Source organism: Vigna unguiculata, chromosome 6 (genome assembly GCF_037176805.1).
Source record: "Vigna unguiculata cultivar grain cowpea cultivar isolate G323 ecotype 2 chromosome 6, ASM3717680v1, whole genome shotgun sequence".
Taxonomy (NCBI): Eukaryota; Viridiplantae; Streptophyta; class Magnoliopsida; order Fabales; family Fabaceae; genus Vigna; species Vigna unguiculata.
This window is the reverse complement of record NC_140797.1, coordinates 43,254,574-43,275,702: the sequence shown is the minus strand read 5'-3', so window position 1 is coordinate 43,275,702 and position 21,129 is coordinate 43,254,574. Positions and strand designations below refer to the sequence as shown.

The 21,129-nt window shown below is 28.4% G+C and overlaps 1 protein-coding gene across 1 annotated transcript; it reads left to right on the top strand.

Moving 5' to 3' along the window:
• Nucleotides 1-11,012: 11,012 nt before the first annotated feature.
• LOC114187947 (1-aminocyclopropane-1-carboxylate oxidase) lies at nucleotides 11,013-13,176 on the top strand. The gene is made up of 4 exons (XM_028076385.2): nucleotides 11,013-11,264; nucleotides 11,377-11,603; nucleotides 12,075-12,408; nucleotides 12,595-13,176. The coding sequence occupies exons 1-4, from the start codon at nucleotides 11,160-11,162 to the stop codon at nucleotides 12,880-12,882; spliced, it is 954 nt and encodes a 317-aa protein (XP_027932186.1). The 5' UTR covers nucleotides 11,013-11,159; the 3' UTR covers nucleotides 12,883-13,176.
• Nucleotides 13,177-21,129: the final 7,953 nt, after the last annotated feature.

Genomic DNA, 21,129 nt, shown 5'->3' with positions numbered 1-21,129 from the left:
TACTTATTATTTTGTTACCAGCATATATAATTCATTAATCGGAGTAAAAAACTATTTCATTAAAATTATTCATTAGTCTTCAGTTGTTAACAAGAGAATTTCGACAAAGTAGAAAATTGACATTTTGTGAAGTCATTCAAATTAGGATTGTTGATTACAAGTATTAGGATTTTTTTAGAAATGATGGGAATCACTTTTATCTTGTGTTTGTTGTGTGCAAGGGTACGTGTGGATGCGTAAAAATATAAAATTTGCTGGTCCAATTTATATTCCAAAAGAATAACCTTATTGGGAATATGATTATATTCCCTGTAATGGCCACTGTTTGATGGCAGCAAATCAATTTGAGTATGTTATGCATGGCTAGTGGACCTCTTCAAAACATTATAAATGCCTGATTCGATTCTCACATCATATGGCAAACTATTTCCAGAATTTTAACACTCCAGACACAATCGTGGTACGAATTTAAATGCCTATCACACTTGCAAAATATGAATATATTCCTCTTAATGGGAAGACCCATTTTTACTTATGAAATTAAACATAGATTGATTCCAAAAGGGATGAATGAGACTACTGCATAAGCTTTCGTTTAGAATAACACAGCAACACACACAAATTTTGTAATTTATGGTACTGATGCATGTATCTTTCAACCAAAACCTTTCAATTAATTGATATATCTTTATCAGAGTATATAATGCAGATAGCGTCTCCAGCTCAACACAGAATACCGTAAATTACCCGTCCAACAAATTCTTTAAAGGGAATTAAACAAAGAAGATATCATGCACTGGTGTTTCCCATCATCATTAATTAATGCTTGTTTTTAGTTTTCCTGAATCTTCATTTTTAGAATCATAGCAGAAATCTTTCTTAAGTGATGACATACTCAAACCTAGATTTAGCACACTCGAAAGAAAAAACACAATTCTCTTCCTTTTTTTTTTTTTTTATGATACGTAAACCTATCTTAACCAATAAATCAAGAGATATGTTTGCCACAAACAGGGAATTAATGCATGTTTTGGTTAACATGATAGACACGCAATGTTATGATGTTTATCTATCAGAAAGTAGTGTTTGAAAGGCTAAAGAAAAAGAAAGAATATGAAGCTGATTAAGTTTAAGAGGGTATCAAATTAGTGCTATATTTTAGAAAGGAAATTTGGTTTTTTGGTGTTAGTGAATATATTCAGTGAATCAGCACAGGAGAGGACAATGTAGAAATGTACTTAGAATTTAAGAAACAACATAGAAATGAAGAAATTCTAGTTAAAGGCCCACAGAAATGGAAATGAGAAAGGGAAAGAGGATATAAAAAAGGTGAGAGGGCTCCACTTCTTGTCCCCTAGTGAGATGAACAGCATATCATGTGCACATTATTAATTGGTGTTCACCACAATGCTTCTCCATTGGCTATTTTCTTGGTCACATTGCAGCATAAAAAATATTAATAATATTAGGCCTAACATTATTTTGAAGGAGAAAAGAAGAAAAAAATAATAGTGTATTGTTATAGTCTCGGGAAGAGTCCAAGATTATGAGAATTGGTTGCACGCCAGAGGATATTTGTTGATGCAGGATCTTTATTGTCTTGGGAATCCATGATTACAGACCCATGGTTATAGGTCTGAAATTGGTGTCCACATATTAGATATAGAAGAACAAATTCATGGAATTTTGAATAAGAAACAAAGTACGACATAAACCTTTGGATATATACGTGGCCATTTATTTTATGTCCTCTTTACTGCTTCACATGTGCTCTGTGTGCGTGTGCTCATATCCTGCAACCACTAAAGAGATATAACGTCAAAGACATGATAGTTACATTGCGGGTTTGCTGTCAAACCTTAAAGTAATAAACTTAAAACAAAAACATATATGTACTTGAAAAGATTGTTACATTGTTGTTGGAAGTCTCGAATCGATTAGAGATAATTTTATAATATATAAATAAGGTGTAAATATTACTACACAAATTAATTTTGTATGATTAAATTAGACTTAAAATACATTTTTAATATGGTATCAGAGTTCTTATTTAAAATAAAATTAGAACATATGCTAATAAAGTTTCTTGGATATTCTATTTCACCCGCTATTTTGAATTTGGTTGAGTTTGGAAGAGTTGTTTGTGCTCATAGGAGCTCGGATGTGGAATAATGTTGAGGTGTCGAAGAAAAAATAGAAGAAAATGGTGTTAAATCTTTTAGACTTCTGGAGTAGAATGATGGTCCATTTAACTCAAAAGCTTGGATGGGAATTGCAGGTAGCGATGTGAGTTCTAATCAGAATTGATGGCAACACATGAATGAAATGACCCACAGATATTTATATTATAATATATTATATTCTTTGAACCGAACTTAATAAATAATCAGTTATTATTTATCCTTTTGAATTTCCACTTTCCACAAATGAAACTCACTGAAATGACATGAGAAAAGAAAGAAAAAGATTTGTGGGAAGTGAGGCGTGGTTGGCATAGGTGTTGGTGCTATTTTCCAACATTATTCCTTTTGGGTATTGCAACTCCAAATTCTGCGCTCATTCAGTAATTATCCGTCCACACTGTAAGACACAATCTGCCACTGACATTATAGAAAGCAACACTGCATGTGAATGAAGACCCAAATCCTTCTCACTCTCCCAGGCCCATTCCCTTCCATTTAACTACTACACAATATAATCATTAACTTTATATTTATATTTCTTCACTATCAATTCTCTCTAGATATCATCACACTTATTCAACTAAGCTATCATTCCTCTTCATTTCCCAAACAATAAATAATATACAGAAAATCCAGAATCAAAAATAAAATACTCCTGTATTAAATACTAAAATAATACGAAAGATATATATATATATAATGAGCTTATATATTTTCTCATATATGATTATGGTAATAATCATCTAGATATTGTAATTCCATATAATTATATGACACTAATTTTACATATATAAGGTATTTGACACTACTTTTACACAAAAATCTTAAGACAATAATGTTGTGGGTATTTATTCTTATATAGTGTTTAACTTTGTCTATTATATCCAATGTCAAACTTGTGATTCATAATTGAATTATTTCTAACAATCTCCTTTTAAGTGTGAGTCTTTTCTTTTTCATGGTATATTGGAAAGAGCAGGAGGGAAAGGAAAAAAATAGTAAACGTAAAATAACCACAAAAATAGAAAATATATATTTCTATCATCAATTAAAATTGAATTGTTGTTAAGATATTATTTTTACACATTTAAAGTTAAAGCATTTATTATGAATATATACTTGTATTCTATAATCAAAATAAGAGAGAGAAGTTTTTTATAATTTATTTTAAATGTGAAATTAAAAATATTTTTAAAAAGTAATAATCCATGGTTCATTTAACTAGAAACTATTTTTGTAAAAACACAAATAACTTTCTGAAAGGGATACTATAACTTGGGGCTGAAAGGAAAAATATCACAATTTTAGTAATGAATGGAAAAAGTAAAATTAATTAACATGTGAGTATAGATTGTGAGTGACAACAAATGTAGTAGCAGTTAACTCAAGAGGTTGTTTGTTTGGTTGTAAATGATGATGGAGGACATGTCCACTCGCCCTAAAATTGCATGAAACACACGTATCAAAACAGTCACCTCTCACCCAATCCTTTTGGTCAAACATTCCCAACGTTTCGTTAAATGGATTATCTTTCTCCCCAACAAAACAAAATAAACCATGTATTTCCTTTTATTTATTCAAAAAATTAAAAAGAGAATAATATGTAATCAATTGTACTAGAAAATGACCAGAATGTTTAATCCCTGAATAAATCATAGTAAAATATTTAAGAGTGTGGATGATTAACAGAAATTATTTAAAGTTAACAGGAGGTCTCAAGTTTAATATTAAGTATAAAAAATACTTTTGGAGAAAAGTTTTGACGGATATAAAATATTTTCTGACTTAAATAAGATTACCTCCAGTTGAAAATATTCTTTTGAACTTAAAAAAAAAAAAAATGATGAGATGTTACTGTAAATGAGTTTGGCTGAGTTAGATTTAACTTATAATTTAATTAAAGGTTAAATTACTGTGACTTATTCTGGAATCTTTAAATTGTGATGCAGCAGAATAGAGTGGCCTTTGTTGCTTTCTTTACAACTTTCACAATTTTACTCTCCCTCGATATATGTACAATAAATGCATACGCAACAACCAATATTCTTCTTCCCTTTTAGGGTTGAAATCAAACATGCATAATGATAATAACCAAGCCAAATGTTAGAACATATTTGGTCAATATAAAGATGTATCTAGAAAGCATAGTTTATGGCCAAAACTCACCTAACTAAAACAAATACATGTGACTATATATTTGGGTCTCACATATTTCCCCTTTCACAAACAAACAATAAATGGCCATGTTTCCACTATTATAAAAAACAAAGCAAAAACCTTAGTTATGGTATTAGAAATTAAAACGTCCAAATTTAAGATGCAAATATACATTGTCGACTTCCTTTTTTTTTTTTTTGTAATAATACCTTAAAAAAAACCAAATTGAAAAAAAAAAAGACCGAGATAATAACATTATGGATTCAAAAAAATAAAAAAAAAAACAATAATTATTAAGTTGAAACAAAAATGTCTATTTTCTTAATTTGGGGATCGAATTAAGTATCAACTTAAGTTATTTCAAAAAATATTTTCATGTAATTGTTGTTTGTTTTATGTGAAAAATAAAATTGGAATTGGTTTAAATATAAAATAAATTATAACAATGAGTTTTTTAAAATTAATAATATTTTTCAATTTAAATTAATTAAAGTACGTAATTGCATGAAAACAGTAAAATTTAATACAATAAATTGTAATCAACTTTAGAGTAAAATAATTTTATGTTATTTTAGCGATATTTGATTTTTCACAATCACATATTTAAATATAGAGTTAAATATGATTTTATCCTTCAACTAGTAAACATTGAAATTAGTTCTTTTTGGAAACATTAAACCAATTTAGTCTCTTAACTTTATAAATGCATAAGTTTAATCATTTTAACCAAATTTGATTAAATTTATTTGACGTTTCAAATATATTTTATTATAGTATTTTAATTTGTTTACATTGTTTGATATATTTTAATTTCAATATTATCTAAGAAATGGGTTTGAAAGGTCAACTTAACTTTAAAAAAATTAAAAATTAATTTAAATAACCAAATTTACGCATTTTTAAAAATGAAAAACTAAATTAGTTCAAATAAACTAATTTTAATTTTTACTAAAAATTAAACAACTAAAAACATCCTTCATATATATATATATATATATATATATATATATATATATATAATTTATAATTTATAGTTTGAATTCTGATTAAACCAATTAGTCGCACAATTCAATGATTTATATGGGTGTGTCAAATTGACAGCTTGCATGTTCATCATGTGTTCGGAACACCTACTTATCTTTTATGCAAAGATTCGTTTGCAAAATAATTTTCTTTCTATTACTTTAGACATTATATATAATTTGCTTCTCAATCAGTGGAACTTGCAAATTTTACTTTGGTTTTTTTTTTCACAATAACCTCTGCTTTGATTTCTTAAAGTAATAATGTGTTTTCTATTTGCTATTTATATATATTTTTTTTATCAAACTTAAACTTTACTCACTTATTTAATTATTAATACCTTTTAACTTTAATTTTTTCTCAGTTCAAAGTCACGATTCTCTATTTTAATAATTTATTAATAAATCATCTGTAGCAGATTGGTAAAAAAAAAAGGCAGGGTAATAATTTAGATAAAATCACTTAGTTACATCATCATGATCATTTAAATTATATAAATATTAAATGTAAGTGGAAAACATTTTCCGAAATATCTGAAGGCATGTCTTGTACTTGAATCACGAGCTGAGACAAGTTAATTTCATCTCTTTATTAATTATGGTGCCTGTCATGGCGGTGCCACTTTTTACCTCACTTCACACGTTCGCTAACCCTTGCCTTTGCTTTTTAAATTTATGCACACGATATGATTATGGTCCTAATTCACCCTCAAAACTTACAAAAGAATGTTACATATAAAGAAAAAAGAAAAGAGCATTATTTATCAATTATTTATATTATCACATACATTGTTTTATATAAATTCTGTTGAATTAACCTTTTCAAGAGGGAAAGACAGAGTATATCTGGTGAGCTATTAGTTCACTTGATTAGCTCACATTAATTTTGTCATTATTAATAGTAAATATTTCAGAATAACTTTTTTAGGAGTTTTATTTGAAGTACTTTAATTAATTTTCAGTTTATTTAATTTTTTAGTATAACTTTTTATATTTTAATTTATTTAATATTCACCGGTTAAAAACGACAGATTTTTTGCAAATTTCTTTTGAATTTCTTTTTAAATTCTTATAAATTTTGTTATGGCTAATAATTAAAAAATAATATTATCAATTTTTTTTAAAATATTTTGGACAAAACCTTTTTTTTTATAAAATTTGTATGTAATATTTTAAATTTTGTAGAAAATAATTATTTATAAAAGAATTACCTGATAATTAAAATTAATAATTTTTTGATTTCAACCCAAATTTGTCCAGTAGTCATCATTAGGAACAATCACCTGTATTCTCGAGGTATTGTCCGCTTTGAAACATTTGACTTCTGTCACGGTTGTGTCATTAAAAAGTATCTCGGAGGGTGGAGGAAAGTAAAATATTTAAACTTTGCTTAACCTTCACTCCTAAGCCGAAATTTATTAGGTTAACCGAAACAAATAATAAAATAAATTTTGTTTTTTTACATAATAAAAATTCTAATTTCATTGTAATTTTATACGCTCAGTTAATTCTCATATTACTTTTAATACCTGTTAATTTTTTTATACAATTAAAATTATAAAATATTTAACATTACAAGTTGAAGTAATAAAATATGTCGTTGATATTTTCTTTTTATCGGCAGTAAATAATATAGAAATAAGAAATACAATTACAAATAAAAACTAAATTCGATAAGCAATTATTAGTTAAATTCATAAAAAAGTGACTTATCCAAATAAAAATATATAACTTTAAAAAATAAGTATAAATACTATTTTTTTTTTGAAATAATAAAATTTTAATTAAATAATACAAATTTTATTTATATAATAAAATTGATATATTTTATCAATTCTCTATTTTCATCCAAAAACTTTCGATCATCTTTTTAAGTTTAATCAGTTTTTGAATTAATTTAATAACATGTATCAACATTATTTTCACATGTAATAAACATGTATATTTGTTGTTCTTCCATAGATAATGATCATTAAAAACATTTTTTCGACATATAAGTGTTATTAAAACAAAATGTATATTTTTAACCCAGATAATATTATATATGTGATTATTACTTTGTTAATCAGTACATTCCCTCGTTTTTAATAACCTCAAAATTTTCAGGTTGTATTGTATAGGGTATAATTGAGATAAATATTTTAAATACGTTGGCATCACATAATGCGTGACCAATTAAATTATCGCTGTCCAAAATTATAAGAAGACAAGTTATATATAAAAAAAAAAAACAGTTGCACATAAAGTACAAATGAAATACGTGCATTTTTTAAGAAACAAAGAGAAGTTATAATTGAAAAAACAAAATACATGAATCCATTAAACAAAACAAGTAGATACAAATAGAACATCAAAGTCAACCAGCAAACGTGTAGATATTACGTTTTTTTAACAGCACGTGTATATAATACGTATGATGGTTGTCGTTGAAAGAGATATCATAGGGGTAACATATGGTACAAAGATTCATGTTTCGTATAAAAAAAGTAGGAATAAAAAGAAAATAATATGTGAGTGGGATAGGTTTTATATTATTATTATTATTATTATTATTATTATTGAATTTTCCAAAATATAATTAAGGGGCTGCCAAATTCATGCACCCTACAGGGATGGCTTATGTTGTGTCATTTTTGGACCCTCTTGCTGGCTGCTGCCTAATCTTTATATTAGGGTATTTATCATAATGAGGTAATGGGTCAACTTTTTCTTTGTATTTTAATTTCTTATTATGTTTTGGTTTGGTTTTTATTGTATAACTACTTTCAAATTCTATGGCTATAAGTTTCCTCTTGTTACCAAATAAGCATTAAAAACAGTTAAATTTGGTCCTGTATACATGCATCCATCTCATGCAATGAACAATTAAGCCTGATGACACCTATTTTTTTCTGTTTCATCTACAAGCTTTTCTTCTGTGTAACAAATTACCAAATAAGATTAATAAAAAAGAAAAAGCCACCATCGTGCTCATATACATGCATCCATCTCATGCAATGAACGATATTAACGACCACGACATCTCATTTTTCTAGCTGTTTCTTCACATGATTATCAAACCACTCTTACCAAATTCTTGTTTTTGATGCATTATCAAATAAATAAAGTCTAAACATTTTCGGGTAAAGATAATTTGATTTTGATACCTACAGTAATGTGTGTGACAATGAATGATATTAGGTAAGTTTACGTGATTAGATTTGCCTAAATAAGGTGATTATTACGCGGTTCTTTTTGTCGAGATAAAGAACAATGGATCGAGACTATAGGATGATTGATTTTGGTGCATGATGATGTCGATCTAAAGCTTAGATTTATGTCTGATCTTTATGGGATGTATACAAATGAGAGAGGCTACCTAGATCTTTTCGTCGTGGTTTCATTAACGTGACCATGTTTCTGAAAGAAAAAAAAGACAAGAGAGTTTAAAATACTTTGTAGGATAAAAAAGATAGAAAGAATGAAAACCGAAAAAGACATTTGAATCGCGCGTGTAAGAGGAAAGGTGGTAATTGGTGTAGCCACTTGTGGTTGTGGGGTTGGGTCAAATTGTAATGAAGAAAGAAAACGCAGAAAGAGGGTCCCATTGACATGTCCTACCAAAACCCAAGATCACTCAAACTCTTAACCAAGAACATGGTCACATTAATTTTCAGTGACAAAGGTGGTAGGGGTCCATCAATATGTGCACACATACATTCTCCACGAGTTTTTGCTCTGTCTTTTGAAACTTTCGTATTTTTCTACCATTTTTTTTTTCTTTTCCCTATATTAATGTTTCCCACCCAACTTGGTTCCCTCTATATTTAATAATTTCTAAAAAAAAACAAAAAAATTCAAATTCAGATTACTTAAGTGTTCTACCTGCCATTGCATGCACTAAAACTCTAATATTCTAAAACAAAAAACAAAAACAAAAGAAGTTGCCTATCCCTTTAAGTAAGCAAGATCTTATCGATATCATATATTTCATGAAGAGATAGAATGTAAAGTTTTTGCAGGAAGTTACCAGGAAGTTGGACATGAGAAGACCATATCCTATTACTTCAACTCTAATGAAAAGTGTGATTAATACTTTATTCATGAAAGAGAAGAAATCTTGTTTGTTTGGAAGCAAAATGTAACATCCTGCAAACTTAAAAAAGTAAGTATTTTAACTCAGTATATGGTGGCACATGACAATACCATGTGTTTGAATTGTGCAAAATGTGTACATAATATGATATATTATGACATTATATTGAAATAAAATGATATATTTTAGAATATCAAATAGATTACATTCATACATTATTGAGAATTAAAGTACATTAAATTTTCATTTTAAACAGAAAAACGTTGTGAATTGAATTTTGAATGATTTAATTATTTTGATTGAATGTGACAAATAGGTATTTTTGAATTTATTATGATTTTGATGAAAAATATCTTCATTTACCTAATACCATTAATAATTTTTAATTTGAGTATATGCACATTTACATCTTCATCCCTTTCCATTATAAAAATTAGTGAAACATTTATAATTTATTGAAAAAAAACTTATTTAGGTACGTGTATTCACATTTTTATTATTTTAAAAAATATATAATTTATATATATATATATATAGTTGTAGTTTTTTTATGAGTAATTAATTATAAAATAGGTAACGATACAATTTAAAATATGTATAATTTTGAAAAAATAGTATTAAAAAATATATAACAGGTTTTTTTTTTAAAAAAAAAGAGAGAAGTTATTTAGTTATTTTGAAATAAATAAATAATTCTCATTTATTAAAGGATAATACCATATAATTATAGGATAGCACAGAAGAAGTTACATTATGGTGTATCCTCTTTAGATAATGGTATAAATTAAGAAATCAAACAAAATAATCTTATTTACTTGTAAAGTTCACTTGAGTCCTTCGTATACTCTTTGGTAATTACAATTTGATTATATATTTTTTCGGATTTTGTTCGAATAATATATTATATTTAAGCAAAAAGAAAATCATAATTTTATTAAATCAAATAAATTTTAAGATACAATTTTTATTTTCTCTCTCTTTTTAATATTTATTATTTCATATTTATTTTTTCACTTAAAAATATTTTGAATTCAAAACACTGTCAATGATATTGAATAACTAATAATATTATACTTTTTTACCATAATTTTTATTTTTTGTAAAAAATAATATTTAAAATAATAAGAGGTGAGTAGAAGAGTGACTTTGCACGTAAAAGAATGAAATAAAAATTAATTTCATATCTATTCAAATTCAAGAATGAAATATTTTACTTTAAAAAATAATGATTATAGGATAGCTGTCACCGGTGGTTACCCCTCCCATATTTTAGTGCTTTTTATGGTTTCATTCTTCTTATTCAAAAGTATTTAAAGGATCAAGTTGGTTGATGTTTGAACCAAAGATAGCCAAAAGAAAAAAATACTGTTCATAAAACCATGCGAGTTTTGGTGTACATAACCTCTCTAGTTCATCTTTTAATTCTTAAACATTTCGCACACTAGTTAGAGTTTCTTGTAAACTTACTTTAATTTGATTTACCTTATAATAAAAAAGGAAGAAAATTGAAAAAAAGAAAGAAAAAAGAATAGTAGATAATTAGGCAACATGCGTCCGCACACAACTTTCTCTTTTCTTAAATTAAATAAACATCTTCCTTTCTTAGCCTCTCCTTGAATTTAAGGCCTATAAATACAGCAGATTGGCTATAAATTGCAGATCACAGCATATACTCACAATCACATAGTTTTTTAAAGCGATAGAAAGAAAAGAAAGAAACAAATGGCAAACTTTCCAGTTGTTGACATGGGGAAGCTTAACACTGAAGAGAGAAGTGCTGCCATGGAGATGATAAAAGATGCTTGTGAGAACTGGGGTTTCTTTGAGGTACTATAATCACATACGTCCCTCACCACTCACCAATCAAATCTTCTCATGCATGAGTTCTTGTGAAAAAGGCTTAACTAATTAACTTTGTTTTGCGTGTTTGTTTTTGAAGTTGGTGAACCATGGTATATCCATTGAGTTGATGGACACCGTGGAGAGGTTAACAAAAGAGCACTACAAGAAGACCATGGAGCACAGGTTCAAAGAAATGGTGGCCAACAAAGGTCTTGAGTCAGTTCAGTCAGAAATCAATGACTTGGACTGGGAAAGCACCTTTTTTCTGCGCCATCTCCCAGTCTCCAATGTTTCAGAGAACACAGATCTTGATGAAAACTACAGGTCACACTTAATTACATCTACTGTATATTTTTAAGTTTGAATCAACTTGTTTGCAAACCCAGTTTTGGGAAATCAACCTTCCCTTCGTTATTTCAATCTAAATTTCAACACAGAACTAAGACCAAACTTGTTTCAATCAGACCCATATAACAATAAAATTAACCAAAGTTTTCTTTCTTTAGTTTTACATTTTGAAAGGATGTTATGACTCTCCAAACTGTAAGGCTATGTTCCATTTTTCCTCTCCCTACCTTCAACTCAGGTTTATCCGATAATAAACTAAGTTTCACCATATATAAGGTAGTTCCACAGCTTATGTTTGGTTTGAAACAAAAAAAGAAAAAGTAGCAAAGCAAAATATGGAATCCATTTTCAAATTTATGTTTGTAAACTTGTATTCAATCAATCCATGCAGTGATCTACCAAACTAGACACCCTTGTTGATTTATGTTTAATGTTTTATTGTTTCAGGAAGATAATGAAGCAGTTTGCAGTGGAATTGGAGAAACTTGCAGAGCATCTTCTTGACTTGCTGTGTGAGAATCTTGGACTGGAGAAAGGGTACCTGAAGAAGGTGTTCTATGGATCGAAGGGTCCAAATTTTGGGACGAAAGTTAGCAACTACCCTCCTTGTCCTACCCCTGATCTGATAAAGGGTCTAAGAGCTCACACCGATGCTGGTGGCATTATCCTACTGTTCCAAGATGACAAGGTCAGTGGACTGCAGCTCCTCAAGGATGAGCAGTGGATCGATGTCCCACCAATGCGTCACTCCATTGTCATCAACCTTGGTGACCAACTTGAGGTACATACACACTGCATACCCCACTACCGTATAATGTTTCTCACTTGTCACTTTTCTTCATACAACAAAACATAAACGTTCCAATCACAGATCACACCAACACCATATATACTCATACATAGCCTTGGCTTTCAGTGCATTATTCTTGGCTTTAATTCCTCTAAATAATTTATCTGACATTAACAGGTCATAACCAATGGGAAGTACAAGAGTGTGATGCACCGAGTCATTGCTCAAACGGATGGCACCAGAATGTCCCTGGCTTCCTTCTATAACCCCGGAGATGATGCTGTCATTTCTCCCGCACCAGCCTTGGTGAAGGAATCGGATGAGACAAGCCAAGTGTACCCGAAATTTGTGTTTAACGATTACATGAAGCTCTATGCTGGTCTCAAGTTTCAGGCTAAAGAGCCAAGGTTTGAAGCTATGAAGGCCGTGTCAAGCGTTGATGTGGGTGCCATAGCCACAGTTTGAGCCTCTTAAATATATATTATATAAGCATGGGAACGTATGTGTGTTTATGTTAATAATAAACAAAGGCTACTCAGCTCACCGTATAGTGTTTGATGCCCTTGATAATTGGTATGGAAGCTTGTGCAGTATAATCAAACCTTATATATATATATATATATAATATTTAGTTCAAAAATAAAGTATTAGGTTGATCTTAGTTGGTGTGTGTGTGATCTGTGATATGATGGTCAAGTTAATGCGATGTAGTGATACACTGTTTTAGAAAGTAACCTCCTCTTGCCCATTTTACAAGAATCTGTCTCTCATAATTCTTCTTTGCCTTATGATTCTGTGAACAGTACTATATATATTCTCTCTTTCTCTCTCTATCTTTTTATATGAACAGATAAATGTTATCGCACCCTTTCTTGTGATTTAGAAGAGAAAGATAAATATTTTGCATGCATTGAAATAAAGGCAACATAAACTCCGATTATACCCACTGGAAAAGTGAAGAGTGGAAACAGTTAAAGTTTGGAAGTGGCCAAAGGGAATTGACGACTCTTAGCACTATTAATCAACTATTCCCTTCTTTTTGTGGGAAGTGGGGACAGAAGAAATTGAGAAATAAATGGAAATACTAAAAGGTAAGATGATTTTCACTTGATGTAATTAATGTATACTTATTTGAACAATTGTGTTAGTTTGATGACGTTACAAACAATGGTTATTTGGATTTATTTTGGGCAGTTAAGTTGAATATGCACGTAAAATATGGACACATGTAGCAACAGTTGTCGAACCCACTTGTCAGATCTTGTTCCAATCTGGATTGAGTACCATGTCCCGTGGTTTTGGTTTTTCATAGTTGATGATGTGATGTAAAGGCAAAAGCGCAAAGCTTTAATCTATCGTTATTGAGTAACCACTCCCTTGTTAACTTCAATTACTCCAAACGTGCATTTCGGATGTCATTCGTCTTATTCATCGTCTATGTCAAACATTCAAGTCTTGTTTGTGTCTTGTTTTTGTACCTTAAAAAAAGGTTGAATTCCATGTTGGGCTATTAATTAATGTGGTTACTTTTCTTCACAGGGGAGAATACCAATCCTTCTGATTGGTAATTAATTAAGTTTCCATTTGAGGAACCGAAAGGCACAATAATGATAAGTTATAAGCATTGGACAGCGACCAAACAAGAATTTTAATCATGTTGGCAATCTAAAGTTGGTAAGAAAGCAGCTTCCTTGGATTTCAAACCCAACACTGAATGGCTGCCAGTAGCATCTGGAAATTCATTAAAGAATTCGGGGGAAAGTAGGTCACTGCAATTCATAAGAGAACTAGATGATTCTTCTTAATTTTATATTCTTCAACCTCATTTTTAAACTTCTTATGGGGAATTTCTACTACTCATAATGCTGTAGTGGGACCACAACCACCACTCCTCCAAATCTAGTTTAATTTCTTCAATATAAAAACAATCTTTCTATAATTCAATATGTTATTGTTTTCCTTTGTACTATAACAACATACATATCTAATAACTCAAACACAAAATTACTTTATCGCTGATAATCTGAAACGAGAGTTTGTGGTATGAGCTTGTATGATATAAGATTAATAGTTTAATGTGTTGGCCGAGAAAAGAAAATTGCGGTTGTGCAGTTAAGATAATGCATTCCCATTGAGAGCAGCAACTTTTGGCGTCAAAAAGACACGCTACCATGTAACTCATGACAGTACACAAATCTTTGATGAAAATGACAAGGCAAGATAAATAAAACATCAGTCGTAGGTGACTTGTTAAGGTAATGATGCTTCTCTATTTAATATAAGGATAACGATTTTATCCTTATGCCTTCCGCCATGCAAATAGTGTCCAAAGAAGAAACATACCCGCAACCACTGAAAATTAATTTGAAGCTTTATTTAGTTTTTTTGGTGAGTACGAGAAAAATGACAGTGGATAACACGATAACACGATAACAGATAGTACACATAGACATGAATGTATAAATACTTTATATCTTATTATTATTATTATAAAGGAAATGATTTTACCAAATTTAGTATCTATTTAATGACTTTGTCACCAGTTCGCCAAAAAAAAATTCTATTATAAAACCCTTAATTATGTGAAAAAATGTTTTGAAGAGTTAATGGTTCGTTAATTGTGGTAATTGTTCGTTAATTCAACATATTAGTTCAATATTGTTTTCATGGGATTTTGCTTTTTAGTTTTGAGATTAGACGTGTGTATGTGTGATGCGCCAATTATATTGTTTTCTCAAACTTTTATAAAGTGATTTATTGATGATTAAAGATTTTACAAAATGAAAGTTTCTTCTTAGTTGTAAACATAAAAACACACGTCTTTATTGTAAAAGGTGGAACAAATACTTTTCAAAATAACTAGAAATTTATTTTTTCTTAATGATTCTATTATCTTACAAACTAATAATAAACGGAATATTATTTAGTTTTATCTATTTTTGACAAATTAAATTTTTATCTTAATAATACTACTCGATATCTAAATCTTGATCTGAGTATAATACGATCATTACTAATACAGTCGGTATACAAAGTTGATATCTAAATTATGATAGTTTTGTTACACAAAAGCTATTCTTTGTCGCTATAAAAAGGCTTAACAAGGTGTTGAAAACTAGTTCAATTGTTCATATATATTATTTAATGCATTTGAATTATTTATTTATTATTTCAATACAAATATGTCTTATTTCAATAGGAAGATTTTAAACTAACCACTGCTACACAAAATATGTTTGAGCCAGCAAATACTTACCACCAAGGAAATCAAGAGCAACATGATCATAAAGAATAACAAAAATACCTTCTTGATTATATTGATTATCAGTGTTAGGAAACTTTAGTTTTTCTTTTTTATATATATATATATATATATATGATCGTGTTTGGTTGGATGTATTTTTATTTAGATGGTTGGATAAATCTTTGTATCCATGATACTGTTAAATCTAGATATGAACATTATACTTTTAATATGTGTTACTCTTAATTATATATTATAATTTCATTACAATTGTATTGGTGCCTCTTTTTTTAATTTCATGAGAAATTATAATATATTGATGATTGATAAGATAGGAAAAAACCAATATGATCAAAATTGTACCAATGAGAACCTATAAACATATTTGTAGGTAATTATCTATGGATTTATTGATAAGTAATTATTTACGAATAAATTCGTAAATAACACACAAAATTCGTACATAAGATTAATTTACCTATGGATTATTTACGAAAAAAAATCCGTAGATAAAATGGTCACAAAAAAAAATTACAATATTTTTAGTTGGGTGATGTTGTGATGTTTGTATTAATTTTTAATTGGAAAATGAATTTTAACAATAATTGTATTAATTTATAAGTGGATGAAATGTGATGACTACACACGTAAAAATACATTTTTTTTAGTTTTTAGTTGGGTTTAGGTTTAATTTAAATTGAATTCAGTATAACAACAAGAATCAAAGAAAACGTAACTTTATAACATTTTACAATTTTGTATGATGATTTTTTGATACTATTATGCAGTGGCGGAACTTGGACTAAAATTGTAAGGGCGCCAAATTAGATTTGTTATATATAATTTTTCTTTAGAAAAAAAAACTATTCATTTTTTTCTCTTCATTTCTTCTCCTTAAAACAGACACACATAATAGTAGAATTCAAAAAAATATTATTATCATTCGCTATTATATCATGATATCAATTCATGAATACCATTTTAGATAAGTCATTCGTATCTTATCAATTTGATTTTGTGGTATTGTTAAATTTGATGTCGTTTTTCCCATATCACATTCTAATGAATTTTTAAATTCATTATATGTAACTCTGAGAACTTTAGAGATTTGTTTTATATTGTCTTAAATTCTTGGTTCTTATTCAATTTCTCAAGTTTAGTTAACATAAATGCATTTCTTTTTCATCTTCATCACAAATCTTCCTCTTTGAAAAAAGGAATCAATTTTTTTACTTTTTATCATAATCTTTCTAATATAAATTTATCACCTCTCACCTATTTAGAAAAAATAAAATTTATATTCACAAATCACAATTATCACAATGCAAAACATAACAAAACTCATACTACTTTAATTAAATAAGCAATATTGTATAAATTCAAAACTTAAAAAAAAATTACCATAAGTAGCGAAAAACACAAAATCCCTAAATTTCATAATTAAGGGTTATAATAATTTAGGAAAAATTATAATTAGGGTTCATACCAATTTCATAAAAGAATCCCTAAAATCATAATTAGGGTTTATATTAATTTGGGATAAACTTAATTTGGAAGAAACATCCTAAAAAGAATCATAAACTAACTAACATACATAAATCATAATAAGATATTAACCTTGATTTGTGAGAGATCATGCAAGAATGTATACAAGGATCTCAATCTATGTGTTTCCAACCTCTATTTTCCAATCTATCTCTTTGTATTTATCTCTCTTCAGACACTTTTATGATAATTTACATGGTGGAAAGATCTTATAGTAAAAAAAAAAACCCTAATCTCTTTTATAAATTAATGTCTTTATTAAAATTTTTTATTTTATCTTTTATTATAATTTTCCATAATATAATCTTAATATAAATAATATATAATATAATTTTAAAAAATATATAAATATATATATATATATATATATATATATATATATATAAAATTCAAAGAAAAAAATTGGGGAGTCGTGGCTCCCTTTGTCATATCCTAGTTCCGCCATTGCTACTATGTTATGATTATACGTAAAATCTAATCCTTAAATACGATGTAAAATCGTGTGCATATTTTTTTATTTTATTAAATTTAATTAAAACACTATTTAGAAAATTAATATTAGTTAGTGAGATTAATAAAATTAAGATATTAATCATTTTTGTTTGTATTGATATTTGTTTGTTTTTCTTGTAGTTAAGGGTGCGTTCTTTATGATAGATTGATTTAGAGGAGGAAAAGGAAGAGATTAGATGAATTAGATGATGAAGTTGGTATTTTTTTTTTCTTTTAAGGGATTTGAAGCTAATTTTGAAATAGATTAGAAAGCGAAGTTTGTGATTGAATTGACTAATGTGACATTTAAAATAAATTAATAGATAAAAAATTTAGATTATAAAATTGTCTTCTATGTTAAAAATAAAATAAAATGATATATAAATGATTTAGAATTATTTATATAAATTTTTTTGAATGATTAAAATTATAAAAGAATTATTTATAAAAATATGCATAATACCTTCTTAGGAGAAGAGATTTAATCCATGACCTTTTCCTATATTCTCTTCATTTTAACCGGTAAACCAGCTTTTCACTCCTAATCCATCCACAACCTAAACCTAATAATTAAATGTTCCTTTCTTTTTCACTGATCTGCATCACGCAATGAACCGTGCATATCGAAGATTATAAGAACTGAGTTTTTCTAAACAAATGAAGATTATAAAAAATTAATAAAATTGAAAAATGGCTATAAAAATTATGGACATATATTAATAAAAAGAAGTTTAAAAAAGTTTGCATCACTCAAATGAAACAAAGCATAAGATGCTAAAAGCAACACCTAAGTTTTTGTTCCAATAATTGATTCCAGGTTTAAGAAGTAAGAGGCAATTGCAGGGAGAAGGTTTACGATTCTCCTCTTCGGGAAATACCCACTAGACACGTAATGAAAAAAAAAATGTATAAGCTGAAACTTGAAGATATATTTTCGTTATATATACATGTGCCTAAATTCATGCTACATAATAATCATAATGCCATCTTAGAAATCTAAGCGTAAGTTTAAATTCCACATTAGATAAAAATAAGAAAGTAGAACATCATATAACAATAAAGACTCATAAATCCATTGCCTTAAAATTTTTGGTTGAGAGTGTTATTAATACTTTATGTGGTTAATTCAAGTCTCATTGATGTTATATCTGCTCCATAAAACCTCCTCGGTAAACCTAACATTATATATACATGTGCCTAAATTCATGCTACATAACGATCATCATCATGCCATGCACTGCAACATATAGTTATCCTAAACACTTTGTTTCAACGAATCGGTTGATTACACTACGCTACTTCCTTTCCCTGATTGAAACAATCCATCACAGAGCACAGGCCTGCAGTGCAGAGGTATTCATGCATTTACTTTTCTACTTTTGCTTTTTCTTTTCGGAAACTGATTCAGCTCCACCACACCTTGCATTCTTCACCCACATCAAACCACGTCTCCAAAAGTAACAACTTCAACCTATGCCCGCATAAAACAAAACCTCATGGACCAAAATGCTCAACAAATTCACTGTTCTTCGGTGTGCAAATTTCATTCTTAAAAAGCTGATGATTCTGAGAAAGCAATTACCAAAAGTAAAATCTCGGTTGCTAAGAGTTTTTTTCAGCAAAATTTAAGAAAAGCAACTGGAAAACTACGTACTCCAAGTATTTCCTTTGAAAAAAAAGGTGTCAAGAATTTCCTTTTGAGCTCAGATACTTTGTCCAGCTACTTCTTTCAGATGCCAATTCGCAAACATGGACAGTATTCCAAAGCCACTCGTCATTCATATGAAATTGGATCCAGAATGTATAGTTTTACTTCTCCAAAGGAGATACTGTATTGAGTTTTCTTGCATGTTCGTTTCCACAATGATTATTTTTGTAGGTGAATCTGAGATCATCTGAAAACTTATAAAATAATAAATAGCAGCATCCATGTTTTTCTTCCAATCACCATACCCTAACATGCATTGAACCTGGGATTGTAGAAATTAGGTTAGTCCAGAAGAAAAGGTATGAGATCTATAATAGTTGCTTCTTTCATATACGTCACCCTCGTCACCCCCAACACCTGAAGTCTCCATATATCATCATTCATCACAGTGCCACTTCCCTGTTTTTTCTTCTCAACAGTTGTTTTCTTTTGCTTGTGTTTGGACCCTGTTATCTACTTTACTATCTGTTGCAGCCTTGATTTCTCCACTGCACTGTTGAAAGATTGTAGAATCAGTTTGAAGCAGCTTTATCAAAACTGCATGGCGTGTTTGTATTAGATTCAACTTTTCTATTTTTCTATTATTGATTTCAATTTCATAAGTATTAGTTGTTTCTACATTTTTCCATGTTATTTTGGAGCTAGAATGGTGGATATTCAAACTTGCATGATATATATATATATATATATATATATATATATATATATATATATATATATATATATATATATTTCTCTATTAGTATTTTATTTTTATGTTTCATGTTTATTAATTATAGCTTTGTTAGGATTTTAATTATGATTAAAAATATTTTTCACCTATTCATGTGACGTTAAATAAAAAACAATATCGAATTCAAAACTTTTATTTGATTATTCAATACTTTATTTTTCACTCATCCATTCATTACATGAACACTATTTGACTATTTTACTGTTTTACTGAAATTTAAATATAATGATATTTTTCACTAACTTTGGAAGCAAAAAGTTAGAGATGTCAATTTTACACTTAGTTGTTGGACTCTTTAATTTTGTGAGGGTTTGAGATGGTTAGAATAGTCTCACACTCGTCCAAATTTGCTTCAATCCTCATTGGGTTATTATAATTTGCTTTCCAATTCATTATGCACATTTCTCTATTATGTTCTCTCACCTTGACAAGGTTAAATGATTGGATGAAACCAAAAAAAAAACATTAAGCATAGAGAAATATTTGAAAAAGAAGAAAACATTCAAAAGAGAAAAAAAAAAGCAAGAAAAGAAACTTAAAAGATAAGATGACGAAAAAACACAAAACTAGCTAATAAATCATCATTACACTTATTCTTGAGACCTCTTGTCTTTTTCTTTTTTTATTTTATTATTATTATTTACACTTTGTTCCTTGACCTTAAGCTCCTAAAATCTTTGCGTTGAGTTTTTTTTGCATGAACTCCTCACCAAAAACACAAATTTGTGTAGCCTAATTTTATTTTTACTGAAATTCCACAAATACTTTTTTCTAAAATATAAGTCTCTTTTATCGAGCTATAAATAAAGTAAAATATTCACTAGAATTGTGAATACTGAACACAAGAAATAACATCTAAATAACCGTAATACACTTAAGTTAAATGAGATAATAATAAAAAAAGTAATTATAAATACAGAGAGCGTGAGTTAAAACGAGTATCCCTCTTGTAGAAATGTTCACATAGAGAAACTCTACTGATCTAATAAA